General features: G+C 32.2%; 3 protein-coding genes across 13 annotated transcripts; 1 reads left to right on the top strand and 2 right to left on the bottom strand.

The window, feature by feature from the left end:
• Positions 1-445: 445 nt before the first annotated feature.
• Positions 446-14,376, bottom strand: LOC139819434 (sorbitol dehydrogenase). Of its 6 annotated transcripts, XM_071788765.1 has the most exons (11): positions 14,243-14,376; positions 13,907-13,968; positions 12,190-12,223; positions 11,351-11,511; positions 10,890-11,053; positions 10,522-10,706; positions 10,133-10,189; positions 9,196-9,374; positions 8,981-9,102; positions 8,553-8,740; positions 6,578-8,473 (listed from the first exon to the last, which is right to left on the bottom strand). In XM_071788765.1, exons 2-10 carry the CDS (start codon positions 13,958-13,960, stop codon positions 8,587-8,589), a joined length of 1,110 nt encoding a protein of 369 aa, XP_071644866.1. In that variant the 5' UTR covers positions 13,961-13,968; positions 14,243-14,376; the 3' UTR covers positions 6,578-8,473; positions 8,553-8,586. The 6 variants fall into 6 exon arrangements, with proteins under 6 accessions (XP_071644867.1, XP_071644871.1, XP_071644870.1 ...); XM_071788768.1 differs by lacking the exon at positions 14,243-14,376 and adding an exon at positions 14,049-14,224 and having other exon boundaries at positions 6,578-8,740; XM_071788766.1 differs by lacking the exons at positions 6,578-8,473; positions 8,553-8,740; positions 8,981-9,102; ... (4 more) ...; positions 11,351-11,511; positions 12,190-12,223 and adding exons at positions 446-1,253; positions 1,494-1,615; positions 1,709-1,887; ... (2 more) ...; positions 4,112-4,272; positions 4,883-4,916.
• Positions 14,377-14,691: 315 nt separating this feature from the next.
• On the bottom strand, positions 14,692-18,211 carry Riok2 (RIO kinase 2). The gene is made up of 6 exons (XM_071788757.1): positions 18,009-18,211; positions 17,711-17,852; positions 16,972-17,350; positions 16,608-16,892; positions 15,811-16,496; positions 14,692-15,478 (listed from the first exon to the last, which is right to left on the bottom strand). The coding sequence occupies exons 1-5, from the start codon at positions 18,072-18,074 to the stop codon at positions 15,830-15,832; spliced, it is 1,539 nt and encodes a 512-aa protein (XP_071644858.1). The 5' UTR covers positions 18,075-18,211; the 3' UTR covers positions 14,692-15,478; positions 15,811-15,829.
• Positions 18,212-18,451: 240 nt separating this feature from the next.
• Positions 18,452-24,190, top strand: Egh (beta-1,4-mannosyltransferase egh). Of its 6 annotated transcripts, none has more exons than XM_071788759.1 (3): positions 18,452-18,552; positions 19,819-20,627; positions 21,304-24,190. In XM_071788759.1, the coding sequence occupies exons 2-3, from the start codon at positions 19,824-19,826 to the stop codon at positions 21,874-21,876; spliced, it is 1,377 nt and encodes a 458-aa protein (XP_071644860.1). In that variant the 5' UTR covers positions 18,452-18,552; positions 19,819-19,823; the 3' UTR covers positions 21,877-24,190. The 6 variants fall into 6 exon arrangements, with proteins under 6 accessions (XP_071644860.1, XP_071644859.1, XP_071644863.1 ...); XM_071788758.1 differs by lacking the exon at positions 18,452-18,552 and adding an exon at positions 18,559-18,848; XM_071788762.1 differs by lacking the exon at positions 18,452-18,552 and adding an exon at positions 18,863-19,383.
• The last annotated feature ends 922 nt before the right edge of the window (positions 24,191-25,112 follow it).

Here is a 25,112-nt window from a genome sequence, read left to right as displayed (position 1 = left end):
TTAAGAAACATCTTAAATTTAATTTCTGCATTAGATAATACTCTCGTTGCATTTTGCATAATTCGTTGCATTTTCTACACTCTCGTGAATTACGATCGGCATGCAATGGCTGCCTTCCACCGTGAAAGAAATGAAATATTCTTGAAGCGACAGATAGTATCTTCAATTAAATGTTATAAGATATATTAAAAGAGAAAATATAACTTTTGTAGGAAATAAATTTTGGGGATATGAAGGATATATATAAATACCGAAATATGTTAGCTCGCGAATTACGATTGGTATGCAATCGGCTGCCTCTCATCGTGAAAAAAATGAAATATTTTTGAAACGACATATATTATCTTTAAGTCTATAAATATTAAATGTGATAGGATATTAGAATATAATTTTTGTAGGAAATCAATTTTAGGAATATAAAAAAATATTATGTCAGCAGATATCCTTCTTTTTGTACAAAAATTCAGAGATAAGACTTTATTGATCATATAAGAGATATCGTTGTTCTGTTGGGAAAATATTCACCAAACATGTACATTATTTGTATTGTTAACTAAAATTCACTAATCGCTTTGACCCTTACACCCTTACGAAAAAATACTACAGAAAAACTACTGTAGTTGCGGTACACAAAAAGTACACGAAACTGTAGTAAATATTACAGTAATTACTATAGTTTTGTGTGCATGTTTTTTTTCGCAATTACAGTAGTTTCTTCCATAAGGATACCACTATTCTTTTGAGCCATTGTCGCATCCACGTGTACGTATATGTACGCGAGCTCTATACAATGGTATTTAAAAATGCTTTTATGCATCCCATATAAATTAACATTTCGCACAATGCAATGTTACACGAGATAATGTGGTGAAAGATTCGGTGTTAAAACATTCTGTCAAAATGCGATATATCCACGTTGATATAAATATATGCAGACGTCTCTCCATTTCCATATCTCGATTAAGTTAAACGCCAAATTAAAATAATTAATAAAAATAGCAAAATTCAGTTAACATGTCGCAATATAAAAGCTTTACATGTAGCTCATTTCTCACAAAAGCTTACGGTTGCATTTGGTACTCAGAATCTTGCGATTCGTCTATTTACAATGGATCATAACTTTAATAGCTCCGCCTGCTCCAGTCCTACTGGTTTCAAAGGCTTGCTTGGTCTCTTCTATCTTGTAATTATGAGTGATCAACGGCTTCACGTCTACCTTGCCAGACGCGACGAGATTCAATGCGTCGTTGTAGCTACGAATCGGGAAAAAGATCATATAGAATAATCTCCTATCAAGCGTTAAAATAATTCATCTGTAAAAATTTAATAATTTAAAAACTACAGAACTCTTGATTGCAATTTTCTGAGGCTATTTTCCGCCGTAATAATTAATTTGGCACGGCAATCATCTTGGAATTTAATTTGTCACAAAGTATCGGAGTTGGTTATATCTTTTCTATTTAACGTACAACTCTTAACTAATTAAAACTTACTCATTTGCGTATCGGAAGACACCCCTGATGTTGACTTCTCTCGTCAGAGCATTTATCAGTGGAATTTGCACCTCTGAAGCACCCAATCCCACTAATACCACGACTCCACCGGTTTCGGTCGCCTGATATAATACAAATATGATTAATCTAATTTCTCTACTAGCCAACTAATTTTAAATAATCTAATTTAAAAAAAAATGTATTTCGTAACTTACGAGAATCGCTAAACGAATGGTGGCTTGTGCACCGCAAGCGTCTATCGTCCTGTTAGGTTCACCCTCGAAGATTGCATGAATGTCAGCCACTGTATCCTCCTCCGATCTATTCTTTTGCACCAGATACGTGCCGTCGGCGCCGAGCTTCTTCGCTACGTTCAGTCTACTTTCCAACATATCTATAAACATAAATCGCGTTTTACATCTTATTTATAAGTTGTATAGGCTTGCATTTAGAATTCTTCGAGGGAGGACATGTGCTACTTGTGAAACGCTTTGTGCTACCTACAAAAGAGGAAATATGCATTATTTAGGAAGAAAGATGGCCTCTTTGAAAAGACAGCGCTCTATGTCTTCAATGCGTAGTTCAAATTTGCAATAGAAAAATGACTGCTAGACGCAACACTTTGTGACTGCGTGACCTCGGTTCCACAAGTAGTATCTATATCATGCTAAATGCAACCTCAGGAGGCTTTATCTCGCGATCGATTGCAACACCACTACTCCACTACTTCACATCTTGAATGTACAATGTGAATGTTTTTCTCTCATTTGCTGTTACATGAATTGACAATTACTATAACTTAATATCTTATCGTTTCGTAAACAGATTTGTGATATATCGTTAAAACTTCTGTTATCGCAGCGCGATATACAAACGCAATCACTACAGAATTTTCCGTTAAGTGACCACATGTCGCTCTATATCGCAAGTTAACTTCAATAAGAAAATACTGAAATACTATTTTAACTCATAATAAAATAAAATAAAATATTTAATAAAATGCAGAGAATTTTTGAGAAAATAACAGAATTTCGATACCGCAGTTAGTTATATGTAAGAATATAAGACAAGGTTTAATTTTTCTTTTATTTTCCATCGTAATTGTTATTTATTAACGTATTATCTCATATCTTTTAGTTGTTTGTTATAATTACTTAAAGTATTGATTGATGATAAAGAAAATTGTTGAAACATAGATTGACAATTTTTTTTCTTTTGCCTCAAATTTTATCTTTTAAACACATACCCGTGATAACTACTGTGTTCGTGCCCATAATGGCTTTAGCTATCAGCAACGTGGACGTTTTTCTCTCGTCATTCGTCATTACGTAAATTGACAGTTACATAACTTGATATCTACTAATCGTTTCGCAAACGGATTTTTAATATATCGTTAAAACTTCTGTTATCGCAGTGCGATATACAAACGTAGTGACTGCAGAACTTTCCATTAAGTGACAACATGTCGTTCTGTAACGCGTTTACTTTACTTCAATAAAAAAAATACTGAAATACTATTTTAACATTAATAATAAGAACTCAATATTTAATAAAATGCAGAGAATTTTTGAGAAAATAACTGAATTTTGGATATCACAGTTAGTTTCATAAGACTGTAGACGAGGTATAATTTTTCATTTATTTTCCATCATAATTGTTATTTCTTAACATATTATGTCATACCTTTTAGTTGTTTGTAATGATTACTTGAAGTATTGATTGATCATAAAGAAAATTGTTAAAACATAGGTTAAAATATATTTTTCTTTCGCCTCAAATTTTATCCTTTAAACACATACCCGTAATAATTATTTTGTTCGCGCCCATGGCTTTGGCTACCAGCAACGTCACCAAACCGATCGGGCCAGCACCCAGAATTAATACTTTGGAATTGATTCCGATTTCAGCCCGTTTGCAAGTGTGTACTGCCACTGACAATGGCTCTAAAAGCGCTCCTTCCTCTAAACTCACATGATCGGGCAATCTGTTAGAAAAGATCACAAATGCGAAAGTTAATTTTCTTTCCATCTGCGACGATATGTTTTATCAAATTATTTTATTGTATTCAAAAAAAGAGCTCTATCCAGCTGCCTTGCATCATTGTTTGCATACTATCGGTTTTAATCGGTCGTAATTATGTGTAAGCAAAATACGTAATTAACGATGCGTACTTGAAACAGAAATCGGCTGCATGCTTGTAAAAACGTCTTAAGCTGCCGTGCACGGGTGGAGTTGCGCAAAACACAATATTCTTGCACAGATTATAACGTCCTTCTTTACAATACGTGCATATCCTGCAAGGCACACCAGGCTCAATGGCAACACGATCACCGACCTATAAAAAAATAAAAAAAAAATAACAAGATAATATCAAAAACATATCATATTATATATTTTTATGAGAGAATAATGCAAATAAATTCTTTAATATTACCTATAGGTGCTTTCTATTTACTGACACAAGTTGACACAAAGTGTTGTTTTGTCTTTGTTACTCATTGAATGCAAAGAAAGATAGAATGACATTTGTGTCGAGTTTGTCAATAAATGGAAAGCATGCTATATTAGCTCACAAGAGAAAGTAATTAATTGTAAGTAAATATACGTGCATGACGTACTTTTAAATTCTTGACATTTTTCCCAAGCTTGGAAACGGTTCCGGAAGACTCGTGACCGATGATCATGGGTTTCTTTACTATAAAATCGCCGATTCTGCCATTAACAAGATAATGAACATCCGACCCACAGATTCCTACGCATCCCATTTCCAAGAGCACTTCTATAAAAGAACATTATATTTCCAGCTTATTAACAAAACAGTGCAAAAATGTAGCTTCTAAAATCTTCTCCATCCAAATTCTCCCATAGTACGATAAACTTAAATTCTAATCTCAAAACTTTATTCTTCTTCTCATATCTTTCTAATCTTAGTGCGACTTCTTTATTAATTCATCAATAGATGAATACAACTTAAAACAAAGAGTCTTTAACTAATTAAGATCCGAATATACGTGCGAAGATTCAACAGCTTTAGATTGAAATTAATCTTCTCGATTTATCACTACGTATCTGGAACAGCATTACCTACATATATTATTTCAATGAGCGTTATCGTATGTATTAATAGCACTCAATGTACATTGATTCATACAAAAGTGTTATGCAATCGAATAAAGAATTCTTCTTTCGCGTTTCAAATATAAACTAGGTTTTTCTATAATTTTCCTCTAATAAAAATAATATCACCAGCACTCGCTGATTAATTTAATAATATGCTTTTTATAAGAACAATATTATTAATACCAATTATACGGTTCTAATGCATTTCTATAAAAAATTTTTATAATCGATAAAAAAACTAGTAAATATTAATAAAAGGCATGTCTTACCATTTTCCCCTGGTTCTTCGATACTCGTATTTTCCTGAAGCAGAAAAAATAACCCGTGAATCTAATCACTAAATTAAATTACAGGAAACATATACTTATTCACAACATTCTAAAATCTGCGCACGTAATAATAATAAAACAATTACAAAGCTTGACATTCCAGAAAATAAACTGTATGGAATAATTATTATCAGTTTAAAACTTTTTACTTATTTTTTTGTAGGATATGTCAAATGGCAAAAAATAACTAACAAAAATTGTCATAATGCAGCAAAAGGAAATTGTTGCTTAACACAGACGCTCGAATGACATAAATTTAAAGATCAATCCATTAATATCGTGGCGCACGTGCAATCGATTTACTTAAACCAACTGCAGTATCGTGCGCAATTGCCTTAAGTAGTTATATTCAAGAATCAGGATCAACACATGTAATTGTAAACATACAAATCTGAACAGTATTCACCATATTAAATAACATTAAAGAATTATTTATAGCTTTTATTCTCTCAAAATAAGTATGATTTGTTTCATTCTCTATATGCTATATTATTCTTACATAAGAAATTGTTAAATTAAAAAGAATTGATAAGAATTTATTTTTGTAAAATTATAAATTCTTTATTTATGAAATACAAAGTGTTTTTAGAGAAATAGAATTTCTCATCTTTTTGCTTGCATAAAACTATATTAGAAACAGATGATAAGAAAACCGTATTAGTTAATTCCTGATTTTCAAAAGTCATTTATTTAAAAAAATGCGATTCTTTATTATTTGCCTGCAAAAAAATAAACAAATTTAAATTTGATATTTGAGATTATTTAGTTTCGCAAAATTGTGTATCTTTTAAAAAAATAGATATAAAAGTTTAAATCGTAATATTGCAATCATAAAAATATTTTACATTTTTCAAGTTTTCACAAGTATGTTAATAACGTCAATCCATAAAATAAGACGTAAATATTTAAAACAAAAAAATAAACGTAATATCAGAGTGGTTACAATCTAGCGATTTAAAGGGTAAATATACAAATAATCGAATATACGTGAATAATTTAACGTTAGTTTACAGTAGCAGTTCGACAGTTATTGATAGCATTAAGCTATCAATAATACCGCGTTACGAAATTAACAAACTCACTTTCACTTTCTACAAAAAGAGCGACAAAAGATTGACTCTATCATTGATAATTTAGAGATGCATTATCTTGTGTTTCCTATATTTAAAATAAAATAATCGTGTATTCAAATGCAAAGGAAAAAAAAAGAAAGTAAAATTGTAAGAAGTTCACAAAACGTATAAAATATTTAGAGAATGTTAACTAAAAAAAAAAATATTATAAACTTCTTTCAAAAATTTTACACAGGCGCAAATATAAATTTAAATCGCATATTTAATTTAATAAACTTTAATTAAATAAAAATTGTATATGTTATTATAAAATTATACACATAAACGCACTAACTGATTATACGAAACGGAAATAAGTACAAATTTTTTACTTTTATAGCAAAAGTTAAAATATAATTAAGAAATTTAAAGCCTCGTTTAATTTCCATCGTCTATTAAATATAAATTAGCCAATGAAAGTTTGCAGCGTGATTGAAATAAGATCATGAAAGTGGCAAGTTCGATTCGAGTTTGAGCAAACGCAACCGTGCAATTTCATCATGCTTCTGTATCGTGTTACTAACCAGGCGCAAATCGTTGATGCCATACAGTACAGCGGAGAGATTGTTCTTAGCCATGGTTTTTCCTGCGAAAATTTGAAACAGATAAGTAGTGATCCGCCTGCGTCAAGTTGCTTCCGGATATTTTGATAAACACAGGACGCACGGGACGGGACTAAGCGTCCAAGAGAGAACTCGCTGCTATATATACACGCCCCGCAATTATACGTATATATACGTATGAAGCTATCACCGCGACCTTATTATCGTTTTCTTCACTACCACCACTATCAGCGATCATTCTTCGCGGCGGCCTCTCTAGAAAACTTCTCCTTCTGTACTTATACACTTAAAGCTGAACTTGAGCTTGGACAATCGCTTCTTGGGAACGACGAATTGTCTCGAAAGATTGGAAATCCTTAGTGTACGATCTATATTTAGAAGAGGTATTTCTTAAAATTCTTCTAATTGGTTCAACGTTTTAAGCGAAGGGATGTTATTAGACTCTCCGATTGGAAAGGACTAAAAGAGAAAGTTGAGAAAATCAGAAAATCTGACACATGGTCTACAAATGTTGGAGAAATCTCATCTTATGTGAAAGGTTTATTAATATATAAATTACTTAACTAAATACTTAACGTTCTTTTGTACGTCGACTGATAGTGTGAATTACCAGCTGATAGCAAACCAAAGTATTTTATCACAAAGAATATCGACTAGATAGTATTTAGTTATATATTGAAGAATAAACCCGATGTATGTCAGAAAGTACATTTATGAATCCTTTACTTTAAGTGATAAAATATTCTATTACCAGTCTATTACCACATGTCTATTACCAGTAAAATATAGTATTTAAATAATATAAAAGACTTCTAAGTCTTCAGAATTATTTTTTTAAATAAACATAAAGCTTTTGAGAGCAGTACTGTTAAATATGTAAGCTACCTCTTTTAATTTGAATTATTTCTTATTTTATGTTACACAAAAAATATTTTATTGTTACACGTATGTCTTTGTATAATAAATTGTCTCGTCGATATGTGCAAATTGAGTGTTATAACGAAGGGGGATGAATGCAGAAAATGCAACGAATTATGCAAAATGCAACAAGAGTATTATTTAATGCAAAAATTTAAGATGTTTCTTAACGATTGTTGAATATTTCGATATCCAATATTTCAACAATCGCTAAGAAACATCTTAAATTTAATTTCTGCATTAGATAATACTCTCTTTGTATTTTGCATAATTCGTTGCATTTTCTAGATTCTCGCGAATTACGATCGGCATGCAATGGCCTGTCTTTCACCGCAAAAAAAAATATTCTTGAAACGACAGATATTATCTTTAAGTCTATAAATATTAAATGTGATAGGATATCAGAATATTATTTTTGGAGGAAATAAATTTTAGAAATATAAAGAAAACAAAAATTACGTCGGCAGATATATCCTTCTTTTTGTACAAAAATTCAGAGATAAGACTTTATTGATCATATAAGAGATATTGTTCTGTTGGGAAAATATTCACCAAACATGTACATTATTTGTATTGTTAACTAAAATTCACTAGTCAAATATTACAGTAATTGCTATAGTTTTGTGTGCATGTTTTTTTCGCAATTACAGTAGTTCCTTCCATACGGACACCGCTATTCTTTTGAGCCATTGTCGCATCCACGTGTACGTATGCACGTAAGCTCTATACAATGGTATTTAAAAATGCTTTTATGCATCCCATATACATCCCATTAACATTTCGCACAATGCAATGTTACACGAGATAACGTGATGAAAGATTCAACGTTAAAACATTCTGTCGAAATGCGATATATCCACGTTGATATAAATTATAAATATATCCAGACGTCTCTCCATTTCCATATCTCGATTAAGTTAAACGCCAAATTAAAATAACTGATAAAAATGGTAAAATTTAGTTAACATGTCGCAATATAAAAGCTTTACATGTAGCTCATTTCTCATAGAAGCTTACGGTTGCATTTGGTACTTAGAATCCCGCGATTCGTCTATTTACAATGGATCATAACTTTAATAGCTCCGCCTGCTCCAGTCCTACTGGTCTCAAAGGCTTGCTTGGCCTCCTCTATCTTGTAATTATGAGTGATCAACGGGTTCACGTTTATCTTCCCAGACGCGACGAGATTCAATGCGTCGTTGTAGCTACGAATCGAGAAAAAGATCATATAAAATAATTTCCTATCAAGTGTTAAAATAATTCATCTGTGAAAATTCAATAGATTAAAAACTACAGGACTCTTGATTGCAATTTTCTTAGATTATTTTCCGCCGTAATAATTAATTTGGCACGGCAATCATCTTGGCATTTAATTTGTCACGAAGTATCGGAGTTGGTTATATCTTTTCTATTTAACGTACAACTCTTAACTAATTGAAACTTACTCATTTGCGTATCGGAAGACACCCCTGATGTCGACTTCTCTCGTCAGGGCATTTATCAATGGAATTTGCACCTCTGGAGTACCCAATCCCACTAACACCATGACTCCACCGGTTTCGGTCGCCTGATATAATACAAATATGATTAATCTAATTTCTCTACTAGCCAACTAATTTTAAATAATCTAATTTTAAAAAAGATGTATTTCGTAACTTACGAGAATCGCTAAACGAATGGTGGCTTGTGCACCGCAAGCGTCTATCGTCCTGTTAGGTTCACCCTCGAAGATTGCATGAATGTCAGCCACTGTATCCTCCTCCGATCTATTGTTTTGCACCAGATACGTGCCGTCGGCGCCGAGTTTCTTCGCTACGTTCAGTCTACTTTGCACCATGTCTATAAACATAAATCGCGTCTATTTACATCTTATTTATAAGTTGTATAGGCTTGCATTTAGAATTCTTCGAGGGAGGACATGTGCTACTTGTGAAACGCATTGTGCTACCTACAAAAAAGGAAATATGCATTATTTAGGAAGAAAGATGGCCTCCTTGAAAAGACAGCGCTCTATGTCTTCAATGCGTAGTTCAAATTTACAATAGAAAAATGACTCCTAGACGCGACACTTTGTGACTGCGTGACCTCCGTGATACACATTCCTGTTCCACAAGTAGTATCTATCATGCTAAATGCAGCCTCGATGAGGCTTATCTCGCGATCGATTGCAACACCACTACTCCACTACTCCACATCTTGAATGTATAATGTGAATGTTTTTCTCTCATTTGCTATTACATGAATTGAAAATTACTATAACTTGATATCTTATCGTTTCGCAAATAGATTTGTAATATATCGTTAATTAAAACTTTTGTTATCGCAGCGCGATATACAAACGTAGTCACTGCAGAATTTTCCGTTAAGTGACAACATGTCGTCCTGTATCGCGTTTACTTTACTTCAATAAAAAAATACTGAAATACTATTTTAACATTAATAATAAAAACCCAATATTTAATAAAATGCAGAGAATTTTTGAGAAAATAACTAAATTTCGATACCACAGTTAGTTTCGTAAGACTATAGACGAGGTATAGTTTTTCATTTATTTTCCATCATAATTGTTATTTATTAACGTATTATGTCATACACACCTTTACGTTGTTTGTAAAGATTACTTGAAGTATTGATTGATAATGAAGAAAATCCACCTAAAAAAAAGACATTCAATTTCACGCACAAAATATACATCTTGCGAAATATTACTTACTCTAATAAATATAATTGGAATAATACTTTGATTTCACTTCATTTTTATGCCATTATATTTATTTTTTTGTGTTTGTCTAATATTATTTATAAAATTTTGTTTAAAATATACTTGGCGTTTTATTTTTACATTTTTAATGTCTTTTTTTTAGGTGGATCTTATTAATAAATTATTATATACTTGGCGTAAGACGCTACCGCGTTTCTTGATTGTTGAAACATAGGCTGAAATATATTTTTCTTTCGCCTCAAATTTTATCCTTTAAACACATACCCGTGATAACTATTTTGTTCGCGCCCATGGCTTTGGCTACGAGCAACGTCATTAAACCGATCGGGCCAGCACCCAGAATTAATACTTTGGAATTGATTCCGATTTCCGCCCGTTTGCAAGTGTGTACTGCCACTGACAATGGCTCTAAAAGCGCTCCTTCCTCTAAACTCACATGATCGGGCAATCTGTTACAAAAGATCATAAATGCAGAAGTTGAATTTTTTTTCCATCTGCGACGATATGTTTTATCAAATTATTTTATTGTATTCAAAAAAAGAGCTCTATCCAGCTGCCTTGCATCATTGTTTGCATATTATCGGTTTTACCGTAATTATGTGTAAGCGAAATACGTAATTAACGATGCGTACTTGAAACAGAAATCGGCTGCATGCTTGTAAAAACGTCTTAAGCTGCCGTGCACGGGTGGAGTTGCGCAAAACACCATATCCTTGCACAGATTATAACGTCCTTCTTTACAATACGTGCATATCCTGCAAGGCACACCAGGCTCAATGGCAACACGATCACCGACCTATAAAAAAATAAAAAAAAATAACAAGATAATATCAAAAACATATCATATTATATATTTTATATGGGAGAATAACGCGAATAAATTCTTTAATATTATCTACCTATAGATGCTTTCTATTTACTGACACAAGTTGACACAAGTGTTGTTCTGTCTTTGTTATTCATTGAATGCAAAGAAAGATAGAATGACATTTGTGTCGACTTGTATCAATAAATGGAAAGCATGCTATATTAACTCACAAGAGAAAGTAATTAATTGTAAGTAAATGTACGTGCATGACATATAGATACGTACTTTTAAATTCTTGACATTTTTCCCAAGCTTGGAAACGGTTCCGGAAGACTCGTGACCGATGATCATGGGTTTCTTCACTATAAAATCGCCGATTCTGCCATTAACAAGATAATGAACATCCGACCCACAGATTCCTACGCATCCCATTTCTACGAGCACTTCTATAAAAGAACATGATATTTCCAGCTTATTAAATAAAAACAGTGCAAGAATGTAGCTTCTAAAATCTTCTCCATCCAAATTCTCCCATAGTATGATGAACTTAATTCTAATCTCAAAACTTTTATTTTTCTTCTCATATCTTTCTAATCTTAGTGCGACTTCTTTTATTCATCAATAGATGAATACAACTTAAAACAAAGAGTCTTTAACTTATTAAGATCCAAATATACGTGCGAAGATTCAACAGCTTTAGATTGAAATTAATCTTCTTAATTTATCACTACGTATCTGGAACAGCATTACCTACATATATTACTTCAACGAGCGCGTTATCGTACGTATTAATGGCACTCAATGTAAATTGATTCATACAAAAGTGTTATGCAATCGAATAAAGAATTCTTCTTTCGCGTTTCAAATATAAACTAGGTTTTTCTACGATTTTCCTCTAATAAAAATAATATCACCAGCAAACGCTGATTAATTTAATAATATACTTTTTATGATAACAATATTATTAATACCAATTATACAATTCTAATGCATTTCTTATTGTCAATAGTACATATTACTGATATTTTTGCCAAATATTTATTATAATCAATAAAAAAAACTAGTAAATATTAAATAAAAGGCATGTCTTACCATGTAAATATTAAATAAAAGGCATGTCTTACCATTTTCCCCTGGTTCTTCAATACTCGTATTTTCCTGAAACAGAAAAAATAACCCGTGAATCTAATCACTAAATTAAATTACAGGAAACATATACTTATTCACAACATTCTAAAATCTGCGCACGTAATAATAATAAAACAATTACAAAGCTTGACATTCCAGAAAATAAACTGTATGGAATAATTATTATCAGTTTAAAACTTTTTACTTATTTTTTTGTAAGATATATCAAATGGCAAAAAATAACTAACAAAAATTGTCATAATGCAGCAAAAGGAAATTGTTGCTTAACACAGATGCTCGAATGATATAAATTTAAAGATCAATCCGTTAATATCGAGGCGCACGTGCAATAAGAATCAGTAATTGTAATGTAATTGTAATTGTAAACATACTAATCTGTACAGTATTTACCATATTAAATAACATTAAAGAATTATTTATAGCTTTTATTCTCTCAAAACAAGTATGATTTGTTTCATTCTCTATATCCTATATTATTCTTACATAAGAAATTGTTGAATTAAAAAGAATTGATAAGAATTTATTTTTGTAAAGTTATAAATTCTTTATTTATGAAATACGAAATGTTTTTAGAAAAATGTTGCTTGCATAAAACTATATTAGAAACAGATAAGATCAAAATTTATCTATTTAAGAAAACGCGATTCTTTATTATTTGCCTGCAAAAAAAACAAATTTAAATTTGATATAAGATTATAAATTTAGTTTCGCAAAATTATGTATCTTTTACAAAAATAGATATAAGAGTTTAAAATACTCGTAATATTGCAATATAAAAACATATCGTGAATATTAATTAGCACTGTATGATTTAACAAATAAATGTTAAAGAAATATTTTACATTTTTCAAGTTTTCACAAGTATGTTAATAACGTCAATCCATAAAATTAGACGTAAATATTTAAAACAAAAAAAAAACGTAATATCAGAGTGGTTTACAATCTAGTGATTTAAAGGGTAAATATACAAATAACCGAATATACAGGAATAATTTAACGTTAGTTTACAGTAGCAGTTCGACAGTTATTGATAGCATTAAGCTATCAATAATACCGTACAACATCAACAAACTCACTTTCACTTTCTACAAAAAGGGCGACAAAAGATTGACTCTATCTTTGATAATTTATTTAGAGATGCATTATCTTGTGTTTCCTATATTTAAAATAAAATAATTGTGTATTCAAATGCAAAGGAAAAAAAGAAGAAAGTAAAATTGTAAGAAGTTCACGAAATGTATAAACTATTTAGAGAATGTTAACTAAAAAAAAAGAATATTATAAACTTCTTTTAGAAATTTTACACAGCCGCATATATAAATTTAAATCGCATATTTAATTTAATAAACTTTAATTAAATAACAATTGTATATATATATATATATATATATATATATATATATATATATATATATATTTGTTATTTGTTATTATAATATTACAAAAATTATACACATAAACGCACTAACTGATTATACGGAACGGAAATAACTACAAATGTTTCATTTTTATAGCAAAAGGTAAAATATAATTAAGAGCCTCGTTCAATCTTTCCATCGTCTATATAAATATAAATTAGCCAATGAAAGTTTGCAGCGTGATTGAAATAAGATCATGAAAGTGGCGCGTTCGATTCGAGCATGTGCAAACGCAGCCGTGCAAGTTCATCATGCTTCCGTATCGTGTACTAACCAGGCGTAAATCGTTGATGCCATACAGTACAGCGGAGAGATTGTTCTTAGCCATGGTTTTTCCTGCGAAAATTTGCAACAGATAAGTAGTGATCCGCCTTCGTCAAGTTGCTTTCGGATATTTTGATAAACACAGAACGCACGGGATGGGACTAAGCGTCCAAGAGAGAACTCGCTGCTATATATACACGCCTCGCAATTATATTGTATATAGGTATTAAGCTATCACTGCGACCTTATTATCGTCGTTTACTTTCACTACCACCGCTATCAGCGATCATCCTTCGCGGCGCAAATTTATCGAATAGTCCAATTTGTGCACATTTCGCAATCGCACCTTCAACCGTTGCGCAATGCCATCGCGGAAACACGCTGTTTTTGCGGGAACTATTAAATCGATTTGTACTGTATATGCATGTAGTTCCACTTTTCCTCTCTGCTATCACTCGACCCTGCGTCCGTAGCTCGTGCGTTGCGTTATGACCCCGAAGCAAAAAAATTCGCTCAACGTGCGCGGACCGTTCGGACGTGTTTTGTCTGGAAGAAAAATAAATTTTAAGTATTGCGACTGTTACTGTCTGCATTGATCCCCACTCAGACTTTCAGTGGATTTCCATTTAGACTTTGCCACGCTAACGGTGATTCAGACTTTGTTAACAAACAAGGGCAAATCTGGCCGTATTGACCGCTGATAGGCGGCAAGAGCCAAAAAATAGAAGAAGACCCCGAAGCAATGTGACGTAACATAGGATAGATGCGACAAAATAAATAAATAAAACAAAATACCTATTCTCCTCTTGATTGTGCGCCTCTCTAGAAAACTTCTCCTTCTGTACTTATACACTTGAAGCTGAACTTGAGCTTGGACGGCTTGGACTAGAGCTTCTTGGGAACGACGACTTGTCTCTAAAGATCGGATCCTTAGTGTACGATCTATATTTAGAAGAGGTATTTCTTAAAATTCTTCTTAATTGGTTCGACGTTTTAAGAGAAGGGATGTTATTAGACTCTCCGATTGGAAAGGATTAAAGGACAAAATTGAGAAAATCAGAAAATCTGACATATGGTCTACAAATGTTTGATAAATTTTATCTTATGTGAAAGGTTTATTTAGAATCTAATAATTTTTGTTTTGATTGTCCATCTGTGACGAGTATCTGCTTAACATGTGAGAAAAATATGAATCTTTAGAATTTCTAGTTTGGTTTACAATAGATTAAGCCATCATCTTAATGCTTTATGTTGCAAGATGCAAAAAGTTCCTCATTAGTATTTAATTATATTAATATACAATAATACTCAAGATAAAATTATTCATTAATAATGCATAAATTTTATGCACGTCTAATTTTATATATAATACGTTTGGATATCAAGTTTGCATATAATATGGGCAAACCGCTTGTATTAGTTTAGCTGTACATATCTTTGATAGTATCTGTTCTGCAATTACACGATAATTATATGAATATTACAAAATTATGCAGTTGAACCAATCCTAAACGGATTGAATGTTTAGTTCTTCAGACAGAACTACTTTCCATATTTTCTTCTTTATTTTTCTGGATAGTATCTATAAAAATACAGTATTATATTTTTTATTTTTTTTCTATAAGATAAGAAATATTCAATTTTGAAAACACTTATTTCTCTCAGATATGTCTCCACTATCTTATCTTTATTGAAGTTTTACGAGATCAGAATACTAAACAAGGTAACACCTAAAACTGCTTGCATTTTGTTATGTAACTTACATGCAAGCAACGTAAATGGAAATAAGTAATGGAAATATCAAGAAAGAAATAATTGTATTCATGATCAATGTATTGAGATAAACTAATTACAAAAAAATCTTTTATATCGTTAATCGTGTATTTGTTAAATTGTATGTAATAAATAACTTACAATAAATATAACTTGTACTTTATTCCCAGCCCCAAATTCCCGTCGATTCTTTAATTGTAGCTCTATTATCTCTTCGTATTCTCGTCACCGCGCTTGCTTCTCCTTTAACAAGTGCTCTCTTTGCCTGGCTCCTCTCACGTTTGTCAAGTGCTAATTTTGTTCTCTTTTTTATCACGTCTGGTGCAATCGTAGCAGCTGTTGAAATACTCCGTATACTTCGTGTGTCATCATAAACCTGTGCTGCTTCGTCTTCCGGGTTTGATGATAAACCATACGATGTACAATCATTGTGTTCTTCATTGGCCATTACATTTTCTACATCTCCATTATTTCGTTTACATTCATTTTCCATGTTGCTTTGCTTGTCAGAACATGGTACAGTAGATATCTCCTTTAAATGTTCATTATCGTTATTTAGTACTGTCTCTCTTGTTGGAACATCAAATTTTTCTTTTGCAGTTCGATCTTGAACTTGTACATCATTTAACTGATATTCCAAATCTTCGATATTATCAACACAATTTTCATACGTTTCATCCTCACTGCCCTTATCAGACTCAACATCTTCATTGTCCTTTTCTTCTTTATATTCAAAATCAATTTCTGTTAAGAAAATGTCAATTTCTTTTTCTATTTGCCTTGCAAAACCACTGGCTTTAACTTCTGCATCTACGTTGTCCTCACGTCTAAAATAGATAAAATATTAACTTGTTAGATCGATATATAAATAAATATAAATATATATTATATATATATACACAATAATAGGAATAAAGATATATTTTTTCACTACTTACGATATATCTTGAAAAGTTGGATATAGTTCGCTCTCATATCCAAAACGTCTCTTAAAGAAATCACGGATACAGTTCACATCTCTTTCGAAGTAGGCTTCTGCGTTTTCATGCTCTGTAGAAACCATCTGCGGAAAATCAATGATAACAGGCTTGCCATCATCTTTGATCATTATGTTAAATTCATTGAAATCTCCATGTATAACACCATGATTCGCCAGTCTAACAATCAAATCCATGAGCTCGTCGTACAATGCTTCCACATTGTTTACTTCATTTACATTACACCTAAAGATAATACAATTAAAATATTATATATAATTAAGTGGTATTTAATTAGTAACAGAAATATCATTGATAAACTTACAAAGGTCCACCTTCAACCAGCTCCATAACAACACAATGCCTGTTGAAGTCAATTGGTTTTGGTACAGGGAAACCTCTATCCAGAAGTGCTTTCATATATGCAAATTCTCTGGTTGCAGCGATTCTTGACAAGTACAACCAAGATGCGGAATGTCTGTGCTGATGATAATCTCTTTTTTCTTTGATGTTTCGAAAGCACGTTCTACCCAGTCTGTGTAACTTTAGACAAAGCGATGTCTCGTCCTCGTTAGCGACAACATAAATATTAGATTCCTTGCCAACGCCGATCTGATTACCAAAGGAACATATTGTTCCTCTTTGTGTTAAGACCTTTAAGGCTAAATAATCATAACCTCTGTTCGTCAAGCGATAACCATCATCTGAAAATTTTTTATTTATTATCAGATGTTTTACACGTATTATTAATAGAATCTATGGGACGGTTTCGCTATCTCCGATTAGCTGTAACCTTCGATTAAACTCACTCTTCCTCTTTCTAAAGGACAGTTATGTTTAGTTCTATCAAATGAACTTTAATCTCGGTTTAATTTACTTTTTATCCCTCGTTAGTTCTAAGAATTAGAAAGAGGTAAGACGTAAGTTAAACCGAGATTAAAGTTAATCTACATTGACAGACATAAACATTAGAAAGAGATAAAGAATGAATTTAATAAAAAATTACAGTTAATCGACATTGGTGAAACTGGCCCTATGGTCACATGTAAATTTTAATGCCTTACATCGCTTGCCTCGTTCGTAACTAAGCAATTTGTATTTGCACATTTCTTTGAGCAATTTATGAACTCCACCGTAACGCAGATTCGCTATTTGTGCGGCAAGTAGAGCAGGTACAAGTTCATGATTTTTCATACCCATTTCAATCTGAAATATGAGAAATGGATGTAGAATAATTAGAAAATAATTATTTAAAGAATAATTATAATTAGAAAAAAGAAAAGCAATGGAATATACAGATCCAACAAAAGCTTATTAAGGATCTGGTAATTCACAAACGAATATAGGTTAAAAAATGCATACCGCTGTCAAAACACGAAAGTATTCCGCGGTTAAATACCGCAATATCTTTACGTCCAGCTTTCCCATGTTTATTAGATTGCAGATAAAGTTATGAACGATTCATATAATTCAGACGGCTTTATCTCAAAATGTTAAACATTCCAATTGGAAATTTCATGCACACGTGCGACATGCGACTAGAAGCTAGAAGCTACCAGTGCTACCATCAGTGATGCCCATGAAATGTAAAGGCTAAAGGCCCTCCTGCAGCCTGCAGCAATTGATACCATAATTGATACACAGCTTCTGATAGGCTGAAAATCTAGTAAGAGCCTTTACTCTGATTGGCTAATATTCCACCTAGAGAGCCCCCACCTGAAGATTAGCCAATCAGAGTAATTACGTTCCGCTATTTCTTTCTCCATGGGGATGCAGCTTTATGCATTCAACGCTGCATGCTGCATGCAACATGCAATCGCACGATGAATCCCGCAAGTGTGGACGGAGCCGCTCAGCCGCTCGAAAGAGTCGATCGGTCGCTCTTCCTCGAGATCACTCGACAACGGTAAAAAAAAAAAAATAAATAAATAAATAAAAAAACACGCAAACCGGTGCATTGAACCCTCAATCGCGCGTAAAGTGGTGAACTGCGACGGCTGTGCGTGCATGCGTGAGCGTGAGTCAGACGGTTGAGACGGTCGCGTTAAAATTATGAAAACGCGTCCGCGCGCCGAAACGACAAGGCGCTGAATCCGCCCAATTCGACCGTCGCCGTGGGCGTTGTGGGCAATGGGCAGAGCCGGCGCGTTCCCGACTGTCAAGCACGTCTGAAAATTCGTTGACCACCGTCGACCACCGCAGGTACGTGCGTCCGGAGCCCGAAGCTCCGAACACGATGAACGCAAAACGGCTGAGTCCCGTCTCGACTCGATTCAAGATTTCAAGGCTACGCTTGTTTACGACCAACAACGGTCGGCTGGCACGCCGGGCGTCCCGCGTTCGCCCACGCAACACCCCTACAAATCATTCGTCCGCGAGACAAGGATGCGATAACGGCAAGGTTATACGAGAATACCGCGTTATCGCCGATAGTCGGGAGAGAGACGCGTCGTGCGCGCGCGCGCGTTTCCGCCCGCCCGCCCGCCCGTCGAAGCTCATTATAAACTTGGTTGAAACTTCACGGGGGATTCGCGGGAGTTGCGACGCTCGCTCGATCGCGCTAAAAACGCAACGGCAGCGAAGTTCGGACTTTGCCATCGGTGCTTTTTAAGTCATGATCACGTAGAAAAGTTGCCGCGTTCGTCCGCGTGATCACACGCGAGAACTCGCGACCGTCTCCATTCGTCACGCTTCGGTTATCAGTTTCGGTTATCAGCTATCTCTTCGAGGGAATTCTGTGAGTCATGTTGCGTGAACTAATTTTAATTTTGTAATTCCTCGAGTCACGAGCCTCTATTGGCAATTCAGCCCGATCGTGATTCGTGACACGTACGTGCGCCAATGTTGCTGATGTGTTAACTGTGTGTACGTCGATACGCTGTGTACGTATACGGGCGTGTTATGCGACAGGAATTGAAGGCCGGATCAATCTTCGCTGCGAAGTTTGAAAATAGTTACTCTCGTTTACCGGGCACGACTGCCATAATTTAGGTTAATGAGAACTGTCACGATTACGAAACGCGATCGAAATTCCACGGCAGTTGTATAGCAAGTGATATTTACATATATACGTAGAATAAACTGTTGTGCTTTGAATAGCGCGTGGTCGTAGATTATTGTACTTAGAACTTGCAAAATGCGTTATTGTTAAATGTATAATTGTAATTTGCAGGAATAATGTTGAACAGTATAGCAAAACATATTTTGCACTGCTGCCTGCTGCTCGTGGTCATATTAGTGTTCGAATTTGTATCCGGAGGCCTTCGATGGAACACGGACGAGAAGGAAGAGATTGATCCATGGACAAGATATGGCATTATCGGTTCAATCACGTTGTACCTGCTGCGCACAGTGACGTTTCTCTCATTGCCTCAAGTTCTATTCAATTTCATAGGATTAACGATATACAATGCATTCCCTGACAAAGTTATCTTGAAAGGCTCGCCCCTGCTCGCACCATTTATCTGTATAAGAATAGTGACCCGTGGAGATTATCCACAATTAGTGAAGTCAAATGTGAAGAGAAACTTAAACAAATGCATAGAGGCTGGTCTCGAGAACTTCCAAATAGAAGTGGTGAGCGACAAGCCGATAGGTTTGACGCCTCATCGCAGGGTGAGAGAAGTTGTTGTCCCACCGAATTATCGCACAAGTAGTGGTGCCTTATTTAAGGCTCGTGCTTTACAATACTGCCTCGAAAGCTCGGTAAACGAATTGGCTGATCACGACTGGATTGTCCACCTTGATGAAGAGACTCTGTTGACTGAAAATTCCGTTCGCGGGATATTGAACTTTGTACTGGATGGCAAACATCAATTTGGTCAAGGGTTAATCACGTACGCTAATGAAGATGTTGTTAACTGGATTACGACTCTGGCTGATAGCTTCAGAGTAGCGGACGATATGGGAAAGCTGAGATTACAGTTCACTATGTTTCACAAGCCATTTTTTAGCATGAAAGGATCGTATGTTGTCACGCAGGTAATTACTGATAATTAATTCATCAAATTTGTATAATCTTATAATAGCTTTATATAAATTTTTTTTAAAGATGTGTCACTTTTTTATATACATATATACTAGAGATGCGCGAATCAAGGATTTTTTATATCGAATTGAATTGTTGAAATATAACTTTTAATTAACAATTTATTATGAGCTATTATGAGATTGAATTTTAACACGTAGATAATAAGAGAACATTTTAATTTGGAAAAATAATATTGATTATATAATATAAATTTTTTTTAAAGCAAAAAATTTAAATATTTAATATAAAACTAATAAAATATATTTTATATGTCGCAGTAATTGAAACAATTAAACGAAAAATTATAGATAAATTATTAAAATACTCTAATGTAGTATCCAATAACATTATCTAATTACGTACATAAAAATTAAAATAAAATGATATAGTTTATTCTATTATCAATACTTATGGCTTACTATTTTTTTTACGAATATTTAACCTTTACTTATAATTTGATAGCGTCACAGGGCATGTAAAAAAATTGGAAATAAACTTGTTAACTGCTATACAATAAAAATATAAATATATCTATTTTAACACTTATTAAAGCAGTGACATTTACACATATATATCTGTTTTACTTTTACTATTTTTACGACAGGTTTTTTTGAATATGTATTACAGATGGCAGCGGAAAAACAAGTTTCGTTTAATAATGGATTAGACGGATCCGTTGCAGAAGATTGTTTCTTTGCGATGAAGGCATTTTCCCAGGGATATACGTTCAACTTTGTAGACGGCGAAATGTGGGAAAAATCACCGTTTACTCTGTGGGACTTTGTACAGCAGAGAAAAAGATGGTTGCAAGGTATATTACTTGTCGTGCATTCCAAAGCGATTCCATTGAGAAAAAAATTGTTACTGGGTATTTCGTGTTACTCGTGGGTGACGATGCCTCTCTCTACTTCTAACATTGTTTTGGCCGGATTATGTCCGATTAATTGCCCGCCGTTGATTGACTTTCTTTGCGCGTTTATCGGCGCGGTAAATATTTACATGTATGTGTTCGGAGTAGTTAAATCGTTCTCTCTATATCGTTTCGGTGTTGCTCGATTTATACTATGTATATGCGGTGCATTATCCACTATTCCGTTCAATATAATCATCGAGAATGTTGCCGTGATATGGGGCTTGTTCGGTAAGAAGCACAAGTTCTATGTCGTTAACAAGGAATACAGGCCGCCAGTGACTGTGTGATGCGTCATCAGTTTAGAGCTATTATCTAACTGGTGCAAACTTAGCAACAGCGTAATATTTCCATTGTGCATGTGCATAATTAGTACCTGTAAATTTATATAGGAAAATATATCACTGTCACAAATGAAATATTTATAACTAGTATTACGTAGGAATTACAAAATTCCTAAGATAGATTGATCGATCAATTTTAAAACAGGCAAAAATGAAAGGTGTAATGTATGCAGCAATAGGTAGGCGGCAGTATTAGAAGCGTATTCTACATTGGCATTAAAACATTGCCAAATTTGTTAAAAGTATTAATATGTCAAAAATATATTTATGCCAATATCATATTCTCATAGTGCAAATTATACATGTCATATATATATATACTTTGATCTCATGTAAATGTCGTGTAAATGTTTAGCATTCTTTAAGTTACATATCATTTTACATGTTCCTTGCATCTATTTTTACCGTGTTCAGAAATATCTTATTTTTGCCATATCACAGTATTCTCTTCTTAATATTGTTTTACGAAGTGTTATGCATATCACCATAATTTCATATTAATAACAATGTCTGAGATGTCTAAATTTTTATTTAGGCATTTATCAGTTTTTTAAATAGTAATAGGTCATTTAAATGCATCATTAATTCGAAAAACTGTGATAAATCTTTCTTACATAATAACATAATAACAATATCCTTATTTAAAAAATATAAAAGCTTCTATTACCTAATACAAACAGAAATTTAAAAAATGATATATAAGATGAGTCACAAAATATATCATTGTCTTGATACTAAAGTAGTTTTCATAATTTGTACTTTACAAACTTTTAATTAATTACAAATTATAATAGTACATTTAAAACATCAATATAATTGATATATGTATACTGTACTTAAGGTTAATTAATTGTTTAACGAGATATGAAAATTCTTAAATATAAAAACATGTATTATATGTTACTTCTTGATAAAAATCGAAAAATCATATATTTCTTGTAATTAACTTAATTAGTAAAAATTATGAACAAATTATGAAGATATACATATGTGGAGGAGTTATAAATTTTAATAGAAAGAACAAATGTAAAAATCTAAATTAATTTTATGAAATCTATTGAATTAAACGTTAAATTTTGGATTGCCGTATTCTTAAAATTTGATAACCATCTTTTTTTAAAAAAAGGCATGTTAAGTCGATACTCGCATGTTTATATAAAAAAAATGTGAGTCTAATGGTAAATTTTTTAGATAGTGTGATTTTGTTATGCACTGCATGAAATTTTACTCATTATATTATTCATATAAAAAGAATCACTCATGAAAAGATATATAAAAAATATAAATTGTCATTTTGTTACAATTATACATTTTTATGAAATATTTTGTATCAACATTTTTTTGGTATCGACATTCACAATAATCCATCTTTTAAATAATTTTTTCAATGGCTTTTTAACTTACTAAAAAAAATAGGGCTTTCTAGAGCTTTATATATTAATATGAATTTTGTGTAATGTACATTTTCAGAACTCCGTAAATATTTTATGATTTATGACAAAATAATGGAATGGTTTTAGAAATAACAAAGCAATATATTTAGCAAGACTTATAATATCTAGTCAAGAAGGAATAAAGCACATGAAATTTGCGTCATAATGCACGTATAATAATTAATATAAGCTGTTATTAGCACTATATTACTGCGATGAGATATTATTTCCAAATATTTTGTGTTCAAATAAAAAAAAATTTATACTTCTGCAGATATCTCTGAAAGTATTTTGACTCTTTAATAATTAAATTTTAATAATAAAATTTTACACATGTAAATTAACGTGTATAAATGATTAGTGCGACTTTAAAGTAAATTTTAAGTGCTATGTTTGACACTTAGAAATGTATTTGTGCTAATGCAGAGTTAACATTGATATTACAAAGGTCACAATAACTTATATAACTTTACACAGCGTCACTACATTCTTCACGTAATTATTTTCTGTTATAATCGGATCATTTCATAGTATAGCAATTTACTGTTGCATATTATTATACAATCATAGATTCGTGCATTGCATTGCGCTCTATACGTTATTCTCTCTATAAGATATTCACATATGTATATTAATATGTTTTTTAAGTATTTTAAGTATGTTTTTTTAGGTATTTTATTTTGTTGTGTCAGTGAAAAATGAACAAGCCCATTTATACGCACTAGTCTCGTATAATAACCATTTATTTCATTGTCCTAACAGCAATATCAGTTAATTTAATATATCAAACTAATAAATATGAATAAATGCACAAAAAATATGAAATATATATTAATTTGAGAGATAAATGTAATCAGGATTTCTCAAACTCGTTTGGATTAAATTTATTTTATTTATTATTATTTTTTTGTCGATATTACTTCTTTCCCAAATATTTTTCCAAGAGGTAAATGTAAAACTACAGTAATCTACAAAGCTATCTTGAAATTGGTTAAAAATGTTTAATTTAACGTCTTATTATTTTGATGTAAAATTTATATCTATTTTCCACCTAGCGATTACGAGTTCGGGAATTTCTGAATCACGTATTAAGTGAATGAAATTAAATGAAACACCAATATAGCTTTTTTTGTAACGCGAAGAATAATAACAACAATTGTATAATACAATTGTATAATGAACAATAATAGGAACATTTGCATAATGTGAACAATTTTGTATAATTCTTTAGTATTATTTTATATAATTTTATGTAACGTTAACCTTTTATCTTTTATCTTATCTTTTATCAGACACGATTTGATTTTTATCACACATATGTACTAAATTATATTACACAAAATTTCTCATCATGTAGCGTATTATATTATTAGCAAAGAAATTTATAGTGTTATCATGATCATAACTACTGTAAAATTCCGAATTGTTATAACAATTGCAACTGACTATAATAAGAATAACATTAAGAATATTGGATGATACATTATATTGAAAAAAAAGAATAATAAAATTGGAAGTAAAAATTGCTTCAAAATATCTGTATTTTTTATCTCCAAGCTTATAATCTTTTCTTCTTTTTTTTTAATTTTACGATTTTTATTATCACTAAACGATAGTAACAATGGTATGGGATACGATTTGTGAGGAGTTATTGTATTCTTTTTCATCATTTCGGCAAAATTGCATAGAGATTATTCGTTGGATCGCCGACTTTCGACAACACACCTATAAAGATCAACTTAATAAGCA

The sequence above is a fragment of the Temnothorax longispinosus genome, chromosome 9, assembly GCF_030848805.1.
Source record: "Temnothorax longispinosus isolate EJ_2023e chromosome 9, Tlon_JGU_v1, whole genome shotgun sequence".
Lineage (NCBI taxonomy): Eukaryota > Metazoa > Arthropoda > Insecta > Hymenoptera > Formicidae > Temnothorax > Temnothorax longispinosus.
The sequence above is the reverse complement of the archived record's forward strand: the minus strand, read 5'-3'. Positions and strand labels throughout refer to the sequence as shown.